The 20,459-nt window shown below is 41.5% G+C and overlaps 1 protein-coding gene across 1 annotated transcript in view; it reads right to left on the bottom strand.

Annotated features, from left to right (window-relative positions):
* Window positions 1-19,254, bottom strand: part of cpne2 (copine II) — a 74,032-nt gene extending 54,778 nt beyond the window's left edge. Inside the window, exons 1-2 of the mRNA XM_033636047.2 lie at window positions 19,019-19,254; window positions 12,071-12,271 (exon numbers count right to left, since the gene is read on the bottom strand). Coding sequence (XP_033491938.1) covers window positions 12,071-12,247 — 177 coding nt within the window. The 5' untranslated portion in view covers window positions 12,248-12,271; window positions 19,019-19,254. The remainder of the gene's footprint in view (window positions 1-12,070; window positions 12,272-19,018) is intronic.
* Window positions 19,255-20,459: the final 1,205 nt, after the last annotated feature.

Here is a 20,459-nt window from a genome sequence, read left to right as displayed (position 1 = left end):
GTGTTTAGCACTTGTTGGCCCCTTTGCCTTCACTCTGCGGTCCAGCTCACCCCAAACCATCTCGATTGGGTTCAGGTCCGGTGACTGTGGAGGCCAGGTCATCTGCCGCAGCACTCCATCACTCTCCTTCTTGGTCAAATAGCCCTTACACAGCCTGGAGGTGTGTTTGGGGTCATTGTCCTGTTGAAAAATAAATGATGGTCCAACTAAACGCAAACCGGATGGGATGGCATGTCGCTGCAGGATGCTGTGGTAGCCATGCTGGTTCAGTGTGCCTTCAATTTTGAATAAATCCCCAACAGTGTCACCAGCAAAACACCCCCAAACCATCACACCTCCTCCTCCATGCTTCACAGTGGGAACCAGGCATGTGGAATCCATCCGTTCACCTTTTCTGCGTCTCACAAAGACACGGCGGTTGGAACCAAAGATCTCAAATTTGGACTCATCAGACCAAAGCACAGATTTCCACTGGTCTAATGTCCATTCCTTGTGTTTCTTGGCCCAAACAAATCTCTTCTGCTTGTTGCCTCTCCTTAGCAGTGGTTTCCTAGCAGCTATTTGACCATGAAGGCCTGATTGGCGCAGTCTCCTCTTAACAGTTGTTCTAGAGATGGGTCTGCTGCTAGAACTCTGTGTGGCATTCATCTGGTCTCTGATCTGAGCTGCTGTTAACTTGCCATTTCTGAGGCTGGTGACTCGGATGAACTTATCCTCAGAAGCAGAGGTGACTCTTGGTCTTCCTTTCCTGGGTCGGTCCTCATGTGTGCCAGTTTCGTTGTAGTGCTTGATGGTTTTTGCGACTCCACTTGGGGACACATTTAAAGTTTTTGCAATTTTCCGGACTGACTGACCTTCATTTCTTAAAGTAATGATGGCCACTCGTTTTTCTTTAGTTAGCTGATTGGTTCTTGCCATAATATGAATTTTTACAGTTGTCCAATAGGGCTGTCGGCTGTGTATTAACCTGACTTCTGCACAACACAACTGATGGTCCCAACCCTATTGATAAAGCAAGAAATTCCACTAATTAACCCTGATAAGGCACACCTGTGAAGTGGAAACCATTTCAGGTGACTACCTCTTGAAGCTCATGGAGAGAATGCCAAGAGTGTGCAAAGCAGTAATCAGAGCAAAGGGTGGCTATTTTGAAGAAACTAGAATATAAAACATGTTTTCAGTTATTTCACCTTTTTTTGTTAAGTACATAACTCCACATGTGTTCATTCATAGTTTTGATGCCTTCAGTGAGAATCTACAATGTAAATAGTCATGAAAATAAAGAAAACGCATTGAATGAGAAGGTGTGTCTAAACTTTTGGCCTGTACTGTACATACATACATACATACTTGGAGACATGTCTTTCAAATACTGTATATCCCAAATTAGATAAGGGCTGTATAATGTTTTTACAACTTCTATCAATCAAACTCACAAACTATGTATGTGTCATCAATGTATTTGCCAATGAGAAAGGACGCGAATGTGCCAACTACTGCATCTGGTAGGGTTTTAATAATATTATTATGTTTTATAGATTACCTGATCACGTGCTTGGCATGAAAACAAAACAGTTGCTTGACTTGATTATTGTTGAAATGCCATGAAAACTATTTTTTCAATGCTGTCTTTTAGCTGTGCTACAGTTCACACTTTTACAATTAAGACTCACACGTGCTTCATTTGTGACATCGGACAGCGTCCAATTTCGGTTTAATTCCTTGTGACTTGTTTTCTCAATCGAAAAGCTTTGAGTGGTTTTTGATGGCAGACACATGCAGGTTGTTTTCCCTGAAAATATTACTTATGTAGGTAAATACATCTTTGTTACAATTATGGTGACTCTCCCTTACTGAGATCAGCAATTACAGTAGTTTTCAGCATTATTGTGTCTAAACCTTGCTTTGGTTCGCTTGCAGTATTGTCCGCAGTACCAAATTATTACGGACCCAATAAACATTACCAAAGGCTTGTATGCGACAGCAGTATTGGTACTTAGTCCAAAAAATATGTATATCTAACAGGCTCCTTGTTGTCGCCCGCCGCCATGTCAAAAATTGAGAAGTTTGCTACGTCACACAGATGGCGACTGTTAAAGGTGAGAAGTATCCATCATTCCACACTCAACTTTTGGACCATTTTGAATGTGCCAGTAGTACACTGAATTTTCCCATACTTTGCAGTGTGAACACACTTAGCGCATTTGTGCACTCAGAACATTACGTGTAAGTACAGAAGTATGCAATTTGAGACACACTGTCTGTATCACTCGGTCCTGATTAATCTGTCCAGAAGCAGCTGAAAATCTCCAGTGTTGTTTGAACTGATACTACTTCACTTTGATAATCCAGTAGTATCAAATAACAGTATAGATATGAGGTATCTCTATAAAATGTACGTGTCATTATAGATGCTTTATCGAAAACATCTTACATGTCTCTGACTGTAGAAATTGTTATTACTAAAGAACTGAGAAGAGACAGACTGCAGACCTACTTTAAAGGGAAAAGGGTTTTAACTTCAGCCTGCTAACAGTGCTTACAGCACTTATCCATCTGTCTGACGCATGGGAGGAGAGCAGAGGAGTACGGCTGCACTTTGTGGCTTAAAAACTGATATTGCTGGGGCATCATGGCAGCCTAGCAGGCTCAAGTACATGTCTCATATTTGTGCTGCTGTGGATTTAAACCTGGCTCACCGGGCTTTGGAAATGAATCAGACCCTTGTGGCACTTCATCCATTTTCTACCCTGTTTCTTATCAGTCCATGTTTACTATCAGATGTATGAGACCAAAAGAAAAACAAGACCACAAAAATGACAACTGAAACCAGCCTTTCCCTCTGAGATACAAAGGGTGTAATAATAACAATATTAACAGCTCGGGGCAACAATAGAATAGTACAGGGTTATGATAACAAGAATTTCTTAAGACTGTCGTCAAATTCGAAGAATAAATATAATGCATGCTTCAGGAAAATCATATAATCTGCCAGTTGGCTGCTTGACTTGCTGGTGTATGTTCTGCCGTCTCTTTTATAAGTGCACAATTTCCCACTTGTTATAGGTGTTTGTTGATTGGCAATTCTTCTGGGTTGCCTGGTTTGACTGGAAAGTTGCCTGAATACACAAGGACCTGATGGACTACAGCTGCTTAAAAATATTTTAAACTTTTTAAAGTAAGGTCCAGCATGGATTTTACAGTTCTACAGCCTAATTTACAAGGACTTTTGTGATAACAGTAAATGTGTGTGTGTGTGTGTGTGTGTGTGTGTGTGTGTGCGCATGCGCGTGCACGCACACATCTGTTTTTTTTCGTTCTGGTGTTCAATAGACAGAAAAGAGACAATCAATGAGATGAGCCCAAATGGTTTCAAAGACTCAGACATCAGAGAAGTTGCTTTTATAAAGGAAACACCTGGACAAACTTGCAGCACCAAAACACAGACTTGCATAAAAAATGGCAGTTACAGTGTTTCAATAGCAGGTACTTAAAACACCTCAAAGGCTCATTTATACTCCCTTTAACTCGCTTTACTCCCCTGAAAATAGACACATCCGTTTCAAACATTGTAAATGTCATAGCCCACATACTTCAATGCATCCTTTATGATGGCATAGATTAGGGTTGGGTCGGTTTGGTTCTCGGTAATACCAGTTCGGTTCGGTACTCCGTTTTGGTCATTTTACAGCGGAACGTACGCAGAGCGGACTCCGCGGAAGTCCCCGGACATCCGCAAGCCCTGTGCGCGCAAAGCTCAGATTTTACGACCGCGTGGACTCCGCTCCGCGCACCAGTGTCACACAAAAAACTGCTCGGCATGTATTTTTCACATTACGGGGATTTTTCACGGACATTTTTACAGGAAACTACAACGGGGAAGTGCACTCGACTATGGAAGCCCGAATGACTGCGGATATTCCTCGAGTCCGCTCCGCTTATCGTACACCCGAGTTTGTGAGCACCTGTGTCTGCCTCTTCGCCAAGCGCACAGCGAGCAGGGGAGAGAGAGGGGGATGGGGATGGGGCGGGGACTGAGCTAGGGGTTGCGAGTGCGCATGCGCCAAAGCCTCTACTGTAGCCTCTACTGTAGCCTACTCCAGGCTACAGTAGAGGCCTTGGCGCATGCGCATGCGCCAAGGCCTCTACTGTAGCCTGGAGTAGGGCTGAACGATATGGAGAAAATTTCATATCTCGATATTTATGCCAGATATCTCGATACTGATACGATACGATATGATTATGGGTTCAGTGAAAACTAAGCATTCTTTATAAAAAATTAAAAAAAAAAAAACCGAGTCCGAACCATTTTCTGGAAGCCCTCTTTAGTGACTGAATACACGGGAATCATGTGTAGCAATATGGTACGTTATAACATTTGTAATGTCTTTGTGCCTGCTGGACGTCGATTGGTATGGCATTATGCTACTGAATGCATCTGCAATCCGACCTTGCTTGGGCTTGACACAGGAGGACCCAGATGTCCCTGCCGTGTCTTTTAATGCAAGGCACTGTTCATACAGTCCTCGGTAGTGTTGTCACGGTACCAAAATTGGGACCCACGGTACGATACCAGTGAAAATATCACTGTTCTGAGTAGTATCAGGATACCACAGCCAAAATGAGGCAGATGTGCCTTTTGTCATTTATAAAAAGATAAATCACTTTTCTATAATACATCAATGATATTTCAATGGAATAAATTACTTATTGACTTATTCATACTTCAAAAACAGCATCAATCAGTGATTAACATAGGGGGGATCAAAATAAAATAAAAAAATAAAATAAAAATCAACCAGCCACCCTCCTCCCCTGACAAGTAAAGAACAGTCCCTTCATAAGTAAAGAACAGTCCCTAAAGTGCGGTGAGGTTTGTGGAAATGTTAACGGCTCGTTTCTCCTCTGACACGTCACATACCTGTGTGCCGCTACGGCTCGGCTGTTCCGGTACTTCTGCACAGTCATGACACCAACTTATTCACCTGGAGCCGGGCTTCTCGGTCGCCGGTAGCCTCGCGTCACCAGGCTCTTCACGTACGGCGAAACGCCGGTAAACCACGGTATTCCCGTCTGTGATCCCCATTCAACCCACAACCAGTAAGTTTCGCCTTTCATTTCTGCTGCTGGTTGAAATCTGTACTCACACAGCGTGCTGAATGATTTAATTTGCTTGAACAAAATTATTTTTAGTCGCAAATGTGTTGTGTGTACTAGCAAGTTGCTAGCAGCAGCACGTCTCCCTCGCTCAAGGGGATGTTTGTGATTGGCTGGCTTTGTTGTCGATCCAAGGCAAGCAGGAAATGAGGTTTGTGATTGGCTGGCCGTAGCTGTACATTTAGGGCAAGCGTAAAAAGGATGTTTGTGACTGGCTGAGCTGTACATGCAGGTCAAGCTGGGGAAACTCATGGGGAAATTATATCGTCAATATCGTTGCCTTTTGGGATATTAATATCTTGCATGTTCATATCTCGGTATAGATACGATAACGATATATCATTCAGCCCTAGCCTGGAGTTTGTTTAACAGTGACGGGGAGTCAATAATGGCGGACAATTTAGTCTCGAAGAAATCAAAGAATGCACCACTATGGCAACACTTTGGCTTTGATCCAGACGAAGGAGGCAACCCTTGTTTGCACTGACTAAACTAAACCTGCAAATTTATTTGTAAGGAATAAAAGAAACAAAGTGTTACTGTCACTCTGTTGTCCTAAGGTCATTTTTTATTTTAAATGAGTCAATTGCGCCCCCAAGTGGCGAAAACCCGGTATTACCGACTTGATGCGTTTGTTTTTTTTTCACAAAAACCGGACCATTTTTTTTTCTCATACCGACCCAACATAGATATAGCCAATAGATGGCACTAGAGGTCAGAGTCTAAAGATTCACACAACAACAAACAAGGCAACGATGAAGGGGGTCATAATGTTCCACCTTAAACGGAGGCAGTGTTGTAGATGGCAATGGTCTACAATCTATAGTCACATGTTGCTTGAACTACGCTACACTGCCTTCATGATCTCAGGTGGTACTGCTCTGTTTCATCAGTCCACTGCTCTCTTTCATTTTATAGCTGAATATTTTTGAATACCTCTGTGTTCTACTGCACCTTCTCAAGCAATGAAGAAGTGTTATCTTCAGCCCATATATTCAGAAGGCATCTCACTTCGTTGTGAGTCCAGGTTTGTCCCACTCAACATTTTTGTAACAAATGCACAAATAGGCTACGAGTTCACCAGTCACGAAAGCAGGTGAACTTTGAATTTGTGAAGCATACTTTGTTTTTCTCACATGCCTCCACAGAAAACAGCGAACATACTGATTTATTGATTGATAAGGCACCATGTTCAACAACAGCAAAACTATATAACCTTTTACAAACTGTCACCCAACTGGTGCACTATAATTCAACCCACCCCCACAGATAGGTTTCACCCTCAGTTCAGTTTTAAATAGAAAGGTTTCAGTGAAAATGCACGTGTTCAAGTACTGAGCATACATCTGGATAAATGACATTTGGATTATGAGTTGTGTGAGAGTTTGTAAACCGATGTTTTGATGTAGTTATATATAGATTTTCTTCACAAATTTAAGGTAAGATAGCATCACTAATTGATATACAAATGGTCATTTTGTGGGTGATGTATTCTTTTAACACAAAAATTTTGATTAGAGAACCTTTAATAACCCAGAGTTCACCTTTATGTGGACATCTGAATTGATTCTTTTAACACCGAAAGAGACCTAACAAAGGACACTAGCAGTGTGTTCTGGCAATGATTTTGGTGAAGGACCTTTTTATTTTAACTATCTCTGTTTCATTTAAATGTGTAGAATTAAGCAGGAAAGTCACTGAAAACGAGGTTTAGTATAAAAAATGATCCAGCAATGACATTACAAGGCTACATAAGGCTGCACTAAAGATGCCATTATAAACTCCACTGATTTTAGCATCCCTACTGTACGTGGTAAATCATCACTTTGGATGTGAGTTCTCACTTGCAGTGTTACAGGCGCATTATCTGTGTCCATAACACGTGTTGAGATTAGTATGAGGATTTACAGTTTGGAGAGAAAAAAATGAAAAAAAAAAAAAAAAGAAAAGTCAAAGGAATTTAGAAAATAGCCAAAGCAGTCTGCAAACTGGGTGCCACGTCATTTACATAGCTGAGATCCATATTTCTGTCTCACTAACACCAGCTTTGGCTGCTATCGTAATCTTCCATCATGGTTTCCTTCATTCACCACTTTCCTTCATCCTCCGCTTGTTCAGTCACACTCCTTGTTCTATCTGTCGCTCATTCACGTTCTCATCTCTGTCTCCTCTCCTTCTCGATTCTCTCCTTCTCTCGCTTATTTTCCCTTCACCCTCTCTTTCCCTCCACCCATTTCTCATCTTCCTCTCTCACACCTCCTCACTCTCACTCTTTCCCCCTCTCTTTCTCTCTCTCTCTTTTCCCCCGATGGACCCAGCTGCTTCTCACACCTTGATCTCACAAGACAGACAAAGATAGACAGAAAGTGAGACAGAGAGAGACAGAGAGGGGAAGACTGGTGACAGAAATGAGGAAGACAATCGGAGAAACGAGGAGAGAGAGAACACAAAGCTAACAGGAGGGGGATCAGAGAAAGTGAGAAAGCCGGGGTGTGAGAGAAAGAGCAAGCTGTGGATAATATCCGAGAAAAGGTTCGGGCCTCATTTCGCCTCCTCCATCGTTCCCTCACTCCAGGAGCACTAAGCTTTTGTTTCCCTTCCCGTTGCCATAGTAACAGTTGGCAATTCCACATTGGAGCCACATGCCCTGCTGACCGACAGCTAGCTACAACCCGAGGCACTCGCCTACACACACACACACACACACACACGCACACACATACAAAAAAGCCAGTTTGCCCTGTTGACCAGCTGTTCGCTACAGAAAAGCCTTGAGGCAGCAGCCTACACACACCAAAACTTCATCACCATGTTCCTCTTCAGCATCTTCAACTTAGCACTCATGTTTTCATTTTTCTACACCATGAAAACACTGTATATCACACATTCACATCACATATTGTCACAGAAATGAAGATGGCACCCTGAACAAGGAACAGAACACAAAGTGCCTGAACTCAACTTTTCTGCTACTTGATGCAGCACAGCTGAAAGGCTCTACGTATCAAATCTATAGTCAAGTGCCATTTACAGTAACCCTACTGTAAAACTGAAGATCACAGCCCAGGCTTTTATTTGCTTCAGTCACTGAACTAAACCAGCCTGTGTCTGGGATAGGCATCTGCACGAGACGTGTCTTTAACTCCTTTCACACGAATCTCTTGCTCAGCAAAGATAGCAAATACTAGGGCTGTGCGGTATACCAGTTCGTACTGAAAATCAGTATTTATTTTTGTTATGATATGAATTTTTCATATACCGAAATACCAGTGAATAGCCCAAACAACGTCCAGAACGTGCGCGGCGGGAAAGTGTTTCACCTAAACACCTAAACTTAGACACGTGCACACACACACACACACACACACACACACACACAGGCATACACACGCATGCACACGCACACACACACACACACACACACACACACACACATTTACCGTTTTTTCTTTTGTCTTAGGTCTTTAGAAACTACCGTTATATAATTTGGCGCTACGTACGCTTCATATCCAGGCCTATAGAACAGGCCTATACCTTGTCCTTTAATCAAACAAACTAAATAGCCTTATGTTATTTATCTTACTTACATGACGGCATGTCATTTCTGTCTCTACATGGTCGCACGTTTACAATTCTCCTCTGCTCTCTGTATCGCACACGGCGGAGTTTCGCCCCGATGTGCGCGCGCGCACACACACACACACACACACACACACAGGTAAGCACACTAGAGCACGGGCCGCATTTTCCTGACCGAAGCTGACCGGAGTCCGAGATAATTATAACCGAGCACACCTAACGCATTGACGGATTGACGCTGACCAGAAATCATTCACTGCAATGGAGGTGACAATGACAGCTAGTAACGGACTAGCATGCAGCACGGCAGTGGTTCCGTTGACCCTCGGACCGTGGAGGCATTGGATTTTTCCTACTCGGGCGTTGACAAGATGGGAGAAACAGAGCATAATGGTGCCGGAAGTAGGAAATATATTGCAATCACAGTTGTAAACAAACAATATCTCATTTATTTATGCAAAAGAAAAATAAGCATAAGATTGTTTTCCACTATTAAAAGTGATTGTTGATCATAGGTTGATTTCTATGCAGTTGATAATTACTCTATATTTTTTAATTTCGCATTCATTTCTATATATATCAGCTCTTTCAATAGCACACTACTTAACTCGTCTCAATTCAGTTGGTACAGTGACTTCGCAAGAAGATATTGCTAGCTCTTCTGCTAGATGACTTCGCTAACAGCTCTCGCCGACAGCATGCTATCTAGCCGCCCGCATCTGGCCAGGTCCGTCAACTCGCGGCGTTGTTCTGGGGGTTGGGAATGCGTTGGGGAAACATTTCGTTAAAACAGGAAAAATAGGTTGTGCACCCGGTGTAATGGAGCGGAGCCTGTGTTGCATTCAGGCATTGTCATGTAAATAATACATTCCAGCACTTGAATAGGCCATAGCACAACACAGCAGCATGTCAAGTGGGCCGAACCCGAGCAATTATTACGGTCTTACGGTCAAATACCGTGAAATCGATATGATTTTTTTTAAAAACATGTGATATGAAAATTTTGTCATACAGCCCAGCCCTAGCAAATACTATCAAATTGTTTATTTAAACCAACAATTACTTGTATAAAAACAAAATTAGGCAATAAAATAACATATCAATTACAAATCATACATTTGGTCTAGCTCCACGAGACATCTAGGCCAGCCTCATGCACTGAGAGAGAGCCACGTATCAAGATACTGGTAACCTTCCTTAGAAAGGATGAAAACCCAAAAAGGTTTATGACAACTAGAGAAAAGGAGCAAGAAAGGGGTAAAAACTAAACTGAGAGTTTGACATCTGACTTTACATGACAATTTTTACTAAGATCAATTTTTATGAAAAATCTTTTAGATTCTTTTGATTTGTGGACCCTTGCATACAAAAAGAATATAAGTTATTGAAACAAAGACACGTTTGGACTTAATGACCACTTCACAGGTAGGGAGTCAGCACATTTTTCATCTCTCTTGTTTACCATGCTAGTAAATCTGAATAAATTATACTCTGATGCTCATGGTTTCTGTAAAACGAACTGAACAATTGAACTGTGGAGAATCTAACCAAGCTTACAATGTGTAGCATGTCCATATAGACAAAAGTTTAAACATTTATATTTGTATGCTTGATCTAAGAAGCTTAGAGCTAGCCCAAGTGGGTAGCCGACGACTTGCTGGGCTTTAAGAGGTTTTATACATCCAAGGAACTTCTATAGACTACATGGCTTTGCAGGGTCAATGACAACTAGAACCAGCATCTAACTGAGACTGGTCTTGATCTTCTTCTATTACAGTTTATGTATGTGCTTGATTGTCAGGAACTGGAGCCGGTCCCTGTATACACTGGGGCAAATGAAGGGCTACACCCTTAATAGGCTGTTAGACTATCACAGGGCTCAAGCAATAGTAATGCCACAAAGTAACATTTGCTTGCCCATGCAGAATAGGTGGGTCCTGAAGTTTGGCGACATAGTGGCTACTCACAAGGTTAGTTGGTGATCTTATAGCTGGTGAGCCATTAGCTTAAAAGCCAGGCCAGCCAGGCTAGCGCTACTCACACAAAATATCTCTTGTAAGCTTAGCTCAATTGCTAATGGAACGATAAGCTCACATACTTAATTCAAAAGATGTATTTGTATCATCAACTCCTGTCTCATAACCGACTGCAAACTATTCCATCTGTGGAACACTTTTTACACTGACAGAGGAAGTAAAGTAGAAGTGAATGATACAACACAGCTGAAGCTACAATCGCTTCCTCCACTTTGGACTCTCCAGCTCTCTGTCTTGTGTTTAGATGGCTTGCTATTGATCAACGGCATAAATCTGCTTGTCAAAGTTCACCAAAGTTCAGCTCTACACGGAACATTGTCTCACTTAATTTCAGCTCCTTAAGCAAATCCACTAATTGTAGCAATTTCATTGGAATGAACTGATTTTTGCCATGAAATTTCACTGCTCTTAAGTCCTGGTGTGACCAAGCCCTTAACCTGCGTGTCTTTGGACTGAGGCAGCAAACACTTCAAAGAAGCGCAGGCAGACACAGAGAGGACATTCAAACTCATGCAGAGATATTGGAACTGAAAATATTCAAGCAGTGTGTGGTATTGATTGTACTAGTTTGTACATGGCAAAGATTGTAAAGTTTCAGATCTTCAAGTGTCTTGTTACTTGTCATTTGACACTATTACAGATATATCTGTAATGAGGTAATATTGGTCCATTAAGGACCTTACTTGTGGAACCTTATATCATTAACTTGGCAGCCCTAATAGCGCCTTTAACCAAGACGACAGTGTCAGTACAACGCTGAACAACACAAATGTTGCAGCATCCTACTGGGCTCAGCACGCCGGGGCTCATGCCAGATGGTCAAGGCATCATGAGTTTGGATCTGGCTCACAACATATACTGAGCAAAGCAACATAGACAACAAAGAAAATCCTCTTGTCTTTCTTTCTTGGAACAGCCAGCATGGTGGACGTCACCTTGAAAGCACTTCTAACACTTTTCAGATTTTCCTTCCTCCCTTCAGTCTTCTTTTTACTTCTGCCTATCTTTTATCCTCTTCTCTCCACCTCCCTGGAGTTGAAAAAAACACAGCATGAAGAAGCACCGGAAATGGGTTTGACTCTGTATGATCCGAACACTAATATATTTTCTCTGTGTTCAGCCTTTTCTCCTCAATCTGCCATTTCCATCCTCTGCTGATTTCTCTCCATCTTTCCACCTGTTTTATAAAGACAAAACATGCCTCTTCATCCCTCCTGTCCCTTTCTCTAGTATCTCCTCCTCCATTTTTCTCTCCATCTGTCAGTTTTTCTCTTATCCCGCTGTCCCTCCATTCTTACCTCCACCCAGTTTCCATCCACTTCATGAAAGAGAACACAGAATGGGTCTGACTTGGAGGCTACATCTCGGTCCAGCAGGCTGGTTGCAGTGACGGACAGCTCCACCCGGGTGATACAGTGCTGAGGTCCGACGCTGCGTGTCTGGCCCTCAGTGGTCGAGCCTAAAGTGTAGGCCATGGTCTGAGGTCACAATAAATTAACCTGGAGGAACGAAAACACAGAGAAATAAGTAGGATATACTTTAGCTTCATACATGCCCACACACCATCCCACACCAGCTGTTTTTGGCCCAGTGGTGCTTTGAGCAGTGTGCATAAGTATGCATACATTCTTAAGTTTAGAAGGTAGAATGTTTCAATATGTTCTCCTTCTTAGTTTAGTGTGTTAGCATGCTAACATTTTCTAATTATTAGCACTAAATGCAAAGCAGAGGCTGGTAGGAGTGTCATTAGTTTTGCAAGTATGTGGTCAAAAATTAAAGTATAGACTATGGGGCTACAGCTACCTTTTAAAAAAAAGAGCAATTATTTTGACATTTTCTCAATCAAATGATATTTTTTCCCCTATAAAATATCAAAATAGTACAATACTGAAAATGCCCATTGCAATGTCCTAGAGCAAAAGGTGATGCCATATAATGTCTTGTTTTGTTTCACAACACAGTACAAAATTTAAAAATATTCTCTTTACTATTATGTTAAACCCTGGAACAATCAGTTTTGACATTACTGCATAGTTGACAAAATAATGACAAAATAGCCTGCAATTAAATTTATTTTGATCAACTAATAAATTAATCGATTATTAGTTCAAGCACTATGTTGGACATGATGGTTCTAGACAAAAAAAACATATAAAGTTATGACAAATCATCCTAAGGGGAAATGTCTGTACCAAACCAAACTTGTTGAGATATTTCACTCACAATGTCTATCTGATAGTGCTAGAAGAAAAATTTGGGGGTCCCCAAAGTCAGTAGGATACATCCTCTGTGGAACATGAATATCTGATCAAAATTAGGTTCCATTCCATTTAGTAGATATTGAAATTTGGCACTGTATAACTGAGAACTTTGACCTGCTGATGGCACTGCACAAAAAGTCACAGGATGTCCAAAATCAGTGGACATCATCCTCTGAGATGCCTTAATGTCTGTACTAAATCCCATGTCCATCCGTCACGAGTCTTTTGAGATATTGTCTGAATCAAAGTGGCAGACTGACCAACAAGCTTTGCCACCCATACAGCCATGCCACTATTGTGGCTAAAACCGATAAAACTAAAACACAGTACAAACACAGAAACGTGGTGGCACAGAGACAAACAAACATTAAAGCTAAAGAAAAATAACTTTTGTCATATTTGCTGAAATTGTCACTACATCCTGACAGTAGTATGAGACACATTCCTCTGGCTCTTTGTACAACTTCAAATGAAGCTCTAGCGAACACAAGAAGACAATGCTTTTCATGGTTAGACTGTAATTTTTCTTTCTCACCCTGCCATTCACTCCTTGTACCCATGCTCACTCATTATCGCCAGCTGTCATTGTCCAGGGCTGTCAATTGAGTCATCAGCTCTTCTACAGTTGATTCACAATTAACCAGTAGCACAGCGACACACCTTCCCTGTCATCTTACTGCTTCCTATTTCAAATAGTTCTTTTTCTGTCTTTAGTTCTTTCACGCTGCAGCTGTGGACACCCTCCACCTCTCTATCACTGCCAGTCTTCTCAGATTCATCGGCCACATCCGCCTCATCAGCCATCATCCTCATCAGCCATCATCCTCAGAGTCAGCAGCCACCACCTCCACCAGTGTCTGGACTCCATGGGGGGATTTATCCTGCTGCCACTCAGATGTCCCTCGATCACAAAATATCTCCCTCTGGTGTCAAAGTGCCAAAGACTTCTGTTAAATCTTAATCAGCACAAATCATCTGTTAATCTAAACACCCATATTCTGTATCAAACATTATCTTAACTTCATTCATCTGTCTCTTCTGATTCAAATGGCATTTGCGAGAAGAAAACAACCAATCAGAGTCGAGGAGTCTCTAACTCAGCTGTCAATCATGTCACTCACTGCTTTGAACTATGGTCAAACTGTTAAACTTGGCAGTGTTGATCAAATAATCAAGATTCTGTATCAGCATTGCCTATTTCTTGCCTGAAATGTTTTCAGAAAAATATTTTAGTGTACTGTTTAGCTGTAAAATACAGCTGCCATGGTGAAGTCAGTCAAAAGCAAAACAAAGCACTGCCCACCAGCTGGAGCAAACGTTTTCATTGTACAGCTTAACAATGCACTAAATATGTTTCTGAACACAGTTGAGGTGAGAAATAGGCAATGCAGTGACACAATCTTAATTCACTTTTGATCAGCGCTGCCTAGTTTAACCGCAGTTTACAAGCAACATGATTTTTTTCACAGATTATCTGTCTCATGTACTGTAGTGTGGATGTACTGGCACTTTCAGTAAATATGACAAAAAGTTCATTCATTCATCTTCTAACCACTTCATCCTCTTGAGGGTCGCGGGGGGGCTGGAGCCTATCCCAGATGACATTGGGCGAGAGGCAGGGTACACCCTGGACAGGTCGCCAGACTATCACAGGGCTGACACATAAAGACAAACAACCATTCACGCTCACACCTACGGACAATTTGGAGTCACCAATTAACCTAGTCCCCAGTCTGCATGTCTTTGGACTGTGGGAGGAAGCCGGAGTGCCCGGAGAGAACCCACGCTGACACGGGGAGAACATGCAAACTGCCAGAAGGGCTCCCACACCCGGGATCGAACCGGGAACCCTCTTGCTGTGAAGCGACAGTGCTAACCACCACACCACCGTGCCGCCATGACAAAAAGTTATTTTTTATAAAAGTTACCAACTTTAGCTTTAAAGGGAAATTTCGGTTTATTTCAACCCGTTTCCTATCGTCCTAAATTTGTTTCAAGTCACTAGTGACATAGAAATAATAGTTAGCATGTTAGCCGTTAGCCTAGATACAGCCGTAGCGTCAGACCTGTTAAAACGTAAGTGAACGGGCATCCTTTCAAGTGCAAAGTTAGTCCACTAAACAAGCTTTTTCTCCACAAAGACCACCTCATATCGTTAGGATAAATGTCAGAGAACATAGAAAACGACATGTAAACGTGTTGTCTTACCTTACCGGTGTGGTGCCATGTTTGTTATTTACCATTTAGCTAAGGCTGCAACCGGTCTCATTCCTTGAAACAGAGGTATTCCTGTTCTGGGGGTTACACCACCAATCTCCAGAGCTAAAGCCTTGCAGCAGCCATTCCTCCTCTGTCGTCCTCTACCTGTTGCGCCTCTCTCTCTCTCCTCCTCCTCCGTTTTTCAATTTCACGAAGCTCTTCGCCAGTGTATTCTGGCTCAAATAAATAAGGGCGGCCATAAAACTCTGCAAAATCAAATTCCTCCTCCACAAAGTCGAAGTCTGGCAAAAAGTCAGCCATTATTCTATAAATCTTTCATAAAATAAATGAATGAACCTTTCAGGCTACTGTCCGGTTCTGCCTTGCAGCTGCTGCGGCGTGTTCTTGTGAGATTTGGGAAGCAGAGGTAAACAGTAAACACACAGTAAGGTAAGACAACAACTCTGAAGACCACCTAAATGTGGAATGTTAGTATATAGGCTTTCCACATCGAGAGGCGATGGCCACCCTTATTTATTTGAGCCAGAATACACTGACGAAGAGCTTTGTGAAATTGAAGAATGGAGGAGGAGAGAGAGAGAGGCACAACAGGTAACGTTAGAGGACGACAGAGGAGGAATGGCTGCTGGAAGGATTTAGCTCTGGAACTCGGTGGTGTAACGTTACATGTGAATGCTGTACCCCAATGCCCACAGAAGAGGAATACCTCTGTTGCAAGGAATGGGACCGGTTGCAGCCTTAGCTAAATGGTAAACAACAAACATGGCACCACACCGGTAAGGTAAGACAACACGTTTACATGTCGTTTTCTATATGTTCTCTGACATTTATCCTAACGATATGAGGCCGTCTTTGTGGAGAAAAAGCTTGTTTAGTGGACTAACTTTGCACTGGAAAGGATCCCCGTTCAATTAAGTTTTAACAGGTCTGATGCTACGGCTGTATCTAGGCTAACGGCTAACATGCTAACTATTATTTCTATGTCACTAGTGACTTGAAACAAATTTAGGACGATAGGAGACGGGTTGAAATAAACTGAAATTTCCTTTTAAAAGCATTTTATTACCAACATACCATCTGCATATTTACCAACATACAGGAGCGGATTTGTTTACTGATGTTCAACCAATCTAGGCTTTTGAAAGGCTGGGGGGTAACTTCCTCTGTTCGAGATTAGCCCAGGCATTTAGTGGTATCTCTGTCTACCTCATTTTCTGTTATCTCTGTACTTTCTATAATTAAGATATAAAATGCTCAAACATTTTTTTCATAAAATGTACTATCAGGTTTGTATAGATTTTTTTTCTGATGGTAATTAAACTGTAATTTACAAAAAGAAAAACAACTTGATATTATCAACTGCACAAACACATGACAAAAAATTGGGTAAACTGTGGTCAGGGAGCGATCTCTCCTCGACATAATGAATAAACAAACATATTTCTATAATATAATTTAAAGATGAAAGGTCCACCTGACATGATTCCTGTGAAATGAACTTTACAGTAGGTTGTTGTTACATATACGGTGATGGCCTGTGTTCAAGATAACATGCAGTTAGCTACTTGTTACGGGTCTTATGTAACACTTAACAGAAGCAATTGTGTGTTATGTGTGTCTTACACAGACAGCCGACAAAAACATAAATTACTGAGAACACCACTGCAGAAAGAAAATAAGATGCTAGCAACACACGGGGTGTACATATTTGTTGCCAGGCAGAGTGTGCATTTCCATACAGTAATCAGTAGTTTACAGAGGTAGACGATCTCAAAATGATACAAAAGACACTGAATTTGTTAAATTTAGGTAACACTTCAATGTGTGCTTCTTTCAGAATAGTCAATGTACACCAGTAAGTGCTTTGCAAATAATAAAATCACGATTACAATATGCGTCCTGTGGTTTCACAACCCAAAATAATTATGTTTAATTAGACTAACGATACCATTTAGCTAGAAATACCCATTGAGGAAGAATTAAACACAGGCATACACACACAAGCAGAATGTGAGGCCTTGGGCATGAAGGTTGACCGTCATGTGGGTCATGACTGCCCTCTGAAAACCCCACAATACCCATTATTAAACATTACGAAGATACACATACACACACACACACACACAGATTAAAGCCATCACAAAACCTCCAACATGGAGAAAAGCCTCAGGCAGGGGGAAAAAGGCACAAAGAGAAAACACATATATCGTGAACACTGTTTTAGTGTTATAGAAACTCTGTGTCCGAACATGTTGTTCTCAATGATAACTTGTGTCATATTTGAAATTATTTCCCAGAGGCTCTAAGGAGAGATAAACAGCACAGCACCTTGTGCCCATAAAGCTGGTTTTGTTCTCGGAGCGGCAAGCTAAAAGGATGCTGTCTGTTGCTAAGATACTAATGTGTCATAACCAGCGTGCTCCTCCCGGTCTGCTCCTGTGATGTCACACTGGTAGTGGTGATGTACTGGAAATACCAGTGTAATGTTTTCATTCATTTACTCAGTCATTCATAGGCGGTGAAAAGCTTGTTTTGACTGGCTGAAATACTTTTACCCATTCATTCAGTGTGTTGAAGGATGAATGGATGAATTTATCAAAGCTTATGTGGCCTTTTTTCCAAGATGAGCTTGTAAAAATTAAAGACACAAAATATCTGTTATATTAAAAGCACAATTCATACATGATGTCACAGTGCACCAGGGCAGGTGTTACATCACGTTATTCTCACTATAATTGCCAAGAATGATTATCAGAGCTGTTGTCAGGGGAGAGAAAAATATGTCTACTGCTCAAGCGGTCTTTTATTTTCCTGGCAAAATATATGTTTTCTGTGTTTTAGTTTGATCCGGGAGAAACAAGCAAAGGATGTTACCTAACTTTCAAGCCTGCAGGCAGGAAAAGCATCACCTTACTGTCTTCTAATGTTAATCCAAAAGCGGCTGATGATATAACCTGCTGAACCATCTCCACTTGGAATTATTTACTGCAACTGCAAACAACCTGAGCATGCTATTGACATCCTATCATCTCCCTTTCAGTGTGCCATTATACAAACACCATTTGCACTTTGAGTGGAGCAGCTATATACTGTGTGTTTGAGAGCATTACAAGCTTTACAACGTCTATAGCAAGAATTACATTAAGACTAAGTTTTATCTTATCTTAAACCCAAACTGCAGGCAGACAGAAACCTGGCAGCCTTGCTCAAGTCTCAGGTTGTACTGACCCTGATGAAGACGTTCACACCCAGTCACACTGCACATCCACAGCAGTCACCTCTCAGCAGGAAGACAGAGGGCAGGCTGAGTGTGACTGACTGACGAGCTGAACAGCAAGGAAACTCTTTCATACTTGTTAATAGCAGTGAGCTCTGCACACAGTCATTACGTCTAATTACATGTCCTGTCTGCCACATTGGTGCCAAAGTGACCAACAGAAACTAAGACTGTAAACAGTAATAATGTGTCAGTTAAACTGAACATGAAATAGGCCAAACAATAAAGCTGCAACTCTATCGGTCATACGCACACAAACGCACTTCAGTATGTTTCCTTTGATATTCGCCGTGCACGCAAGGTGTTGAGCAGAATGTCACGTCCTTCCGTATTTAACCTCTCTAACCAGCAAAATGACTGCACATGTAGACACTGGAGTCATTTTCACAACTGAGCGTCTTATACTTCAAACACCACACACCAGCTGTTAAATCTCTACACATGAATATCACACAGGAACAAAATATGAAACCTGGCGTCACACTCACCTCAGTAAACGACGTCCAACTTCCTAACCGCTTTTCAGTTGACAATTTCTTTAATGACTGCGCTCAGTGAGGAGAAATAAACCCCCCAAAAGCCTTTTATTTCTACTAAAGAGTGGTGACTGAAGTTGCTGTGGCCATTGTTATCCCGAGTATCCTGCAAGGCGCAACAGTGTGTGAACGTAAATCATCCTCGTAGCCACCTGAACTCTGTTCTCTCAGCCCAGCGCTGCTGATGGACCGAGCTGCGTCAAGTTAACGGCACTGGCTAACGACCGGAAGTACTGCGAGTTCTCCTCACAAAATAAAAGCGTCGCTGTCAAGTTCATGCAAAGCGTTTCCGCCTGAAGTGTTTTCATGTTGTTGTTGTTGTTATTTATGTTGTTTACAATCAGATAACGTTTTCATCGGTAGACTTAACATTCATATGCTTTGCGTGACTGTCGTGCCTTATTGACCAGCAGTTTCTGTAATAGTAGCTAATATAGTATTCTAAAATGTAACATGGAAAATCTGTTATTCCCCTGGCTCCCTATTGTGGTTAATACAGGTACTACAACCCAAGGTTGTTTATGACTTTTCAAAAGATTGCAGTTTCTTTACCAGCGGTGGAAGGAATGTAAAGATCTTCTGTATTTGTAAAAGTAGTAATAGTAACATCAAAAAGTACACAAACAGATTCAAAACAGTATGCAGCAGCTTGATCCCTCTTAGTGTTATATTATCATAGTGTACAGTGTTATATTATACATATTATATGACATAAGATAAGATAAGATAAAATGAGATGAGAAGAGCTTATTAGTCCCACACAGGGGGAATTCACACTTTAGGGACTGTTCATTACTTGTGAGGGGGGTGGCGCACAGGTTTTTTGGCTTATGAGAGGGGCATACACATTTAAACAGTTGTATTTTGTATTTATTTTACCATGGATTTTTAAAGGAAACACACCTTCCGACCCTGCTCTCTCTAAAAATCGCCCAAATTACACCATTTATCATAGCCAGAAACTGTAAAATGAAGAAATAATCATTGGATTTTCAAATTTCTGATGGCCCTTGGACACGTCATGCATGACAAATACTTCTGTCAGGAGAAAAAAAAAAAAAAAGAAAATCTGAGATTTAAACAGTGATATTTCATCAAAATCACTTTATTCTAAGACTCATTTAAAATTTGGCCAGAAATAAACTATCTGCTCTAACTAACCAGTATGCACAACAGAAGTTCAAAACCGAGGCTTTTTTTTCAACTCAAGGATTTTGTCATTAACCTCCAACTTTCAAGTTGTGCATTTTCCACCAATCACCCAGAGAGACTCAAGGGAAAACATTTGTAGCTTCAGCAAGGGTCTAAATTTAAAGAACAAGAAGAAAGAAAAAGACATCCCAGCCTACCCCCTCCTTTTAAAAGTAAAGAACAGTCCCTTACAGCACCTCAT

Source organism: Epinephelus lanceolatus, chromosome 5, assembly GCF_041903045.1.
Source record: "Epinephelus lanceolatus isolate andai-2023 chromosome 5, ASM4190304v1, whole genome shotgun sequence".
NCBI lineage: Eukaryota > Metazoa > Chordata > Actinopteri > Perciformes > Serranidae > Epinephelus > Epinephelus lanceolatus.
This window is presented reverse-complemented; position numbering and strand designations above follow the sequence as displayed.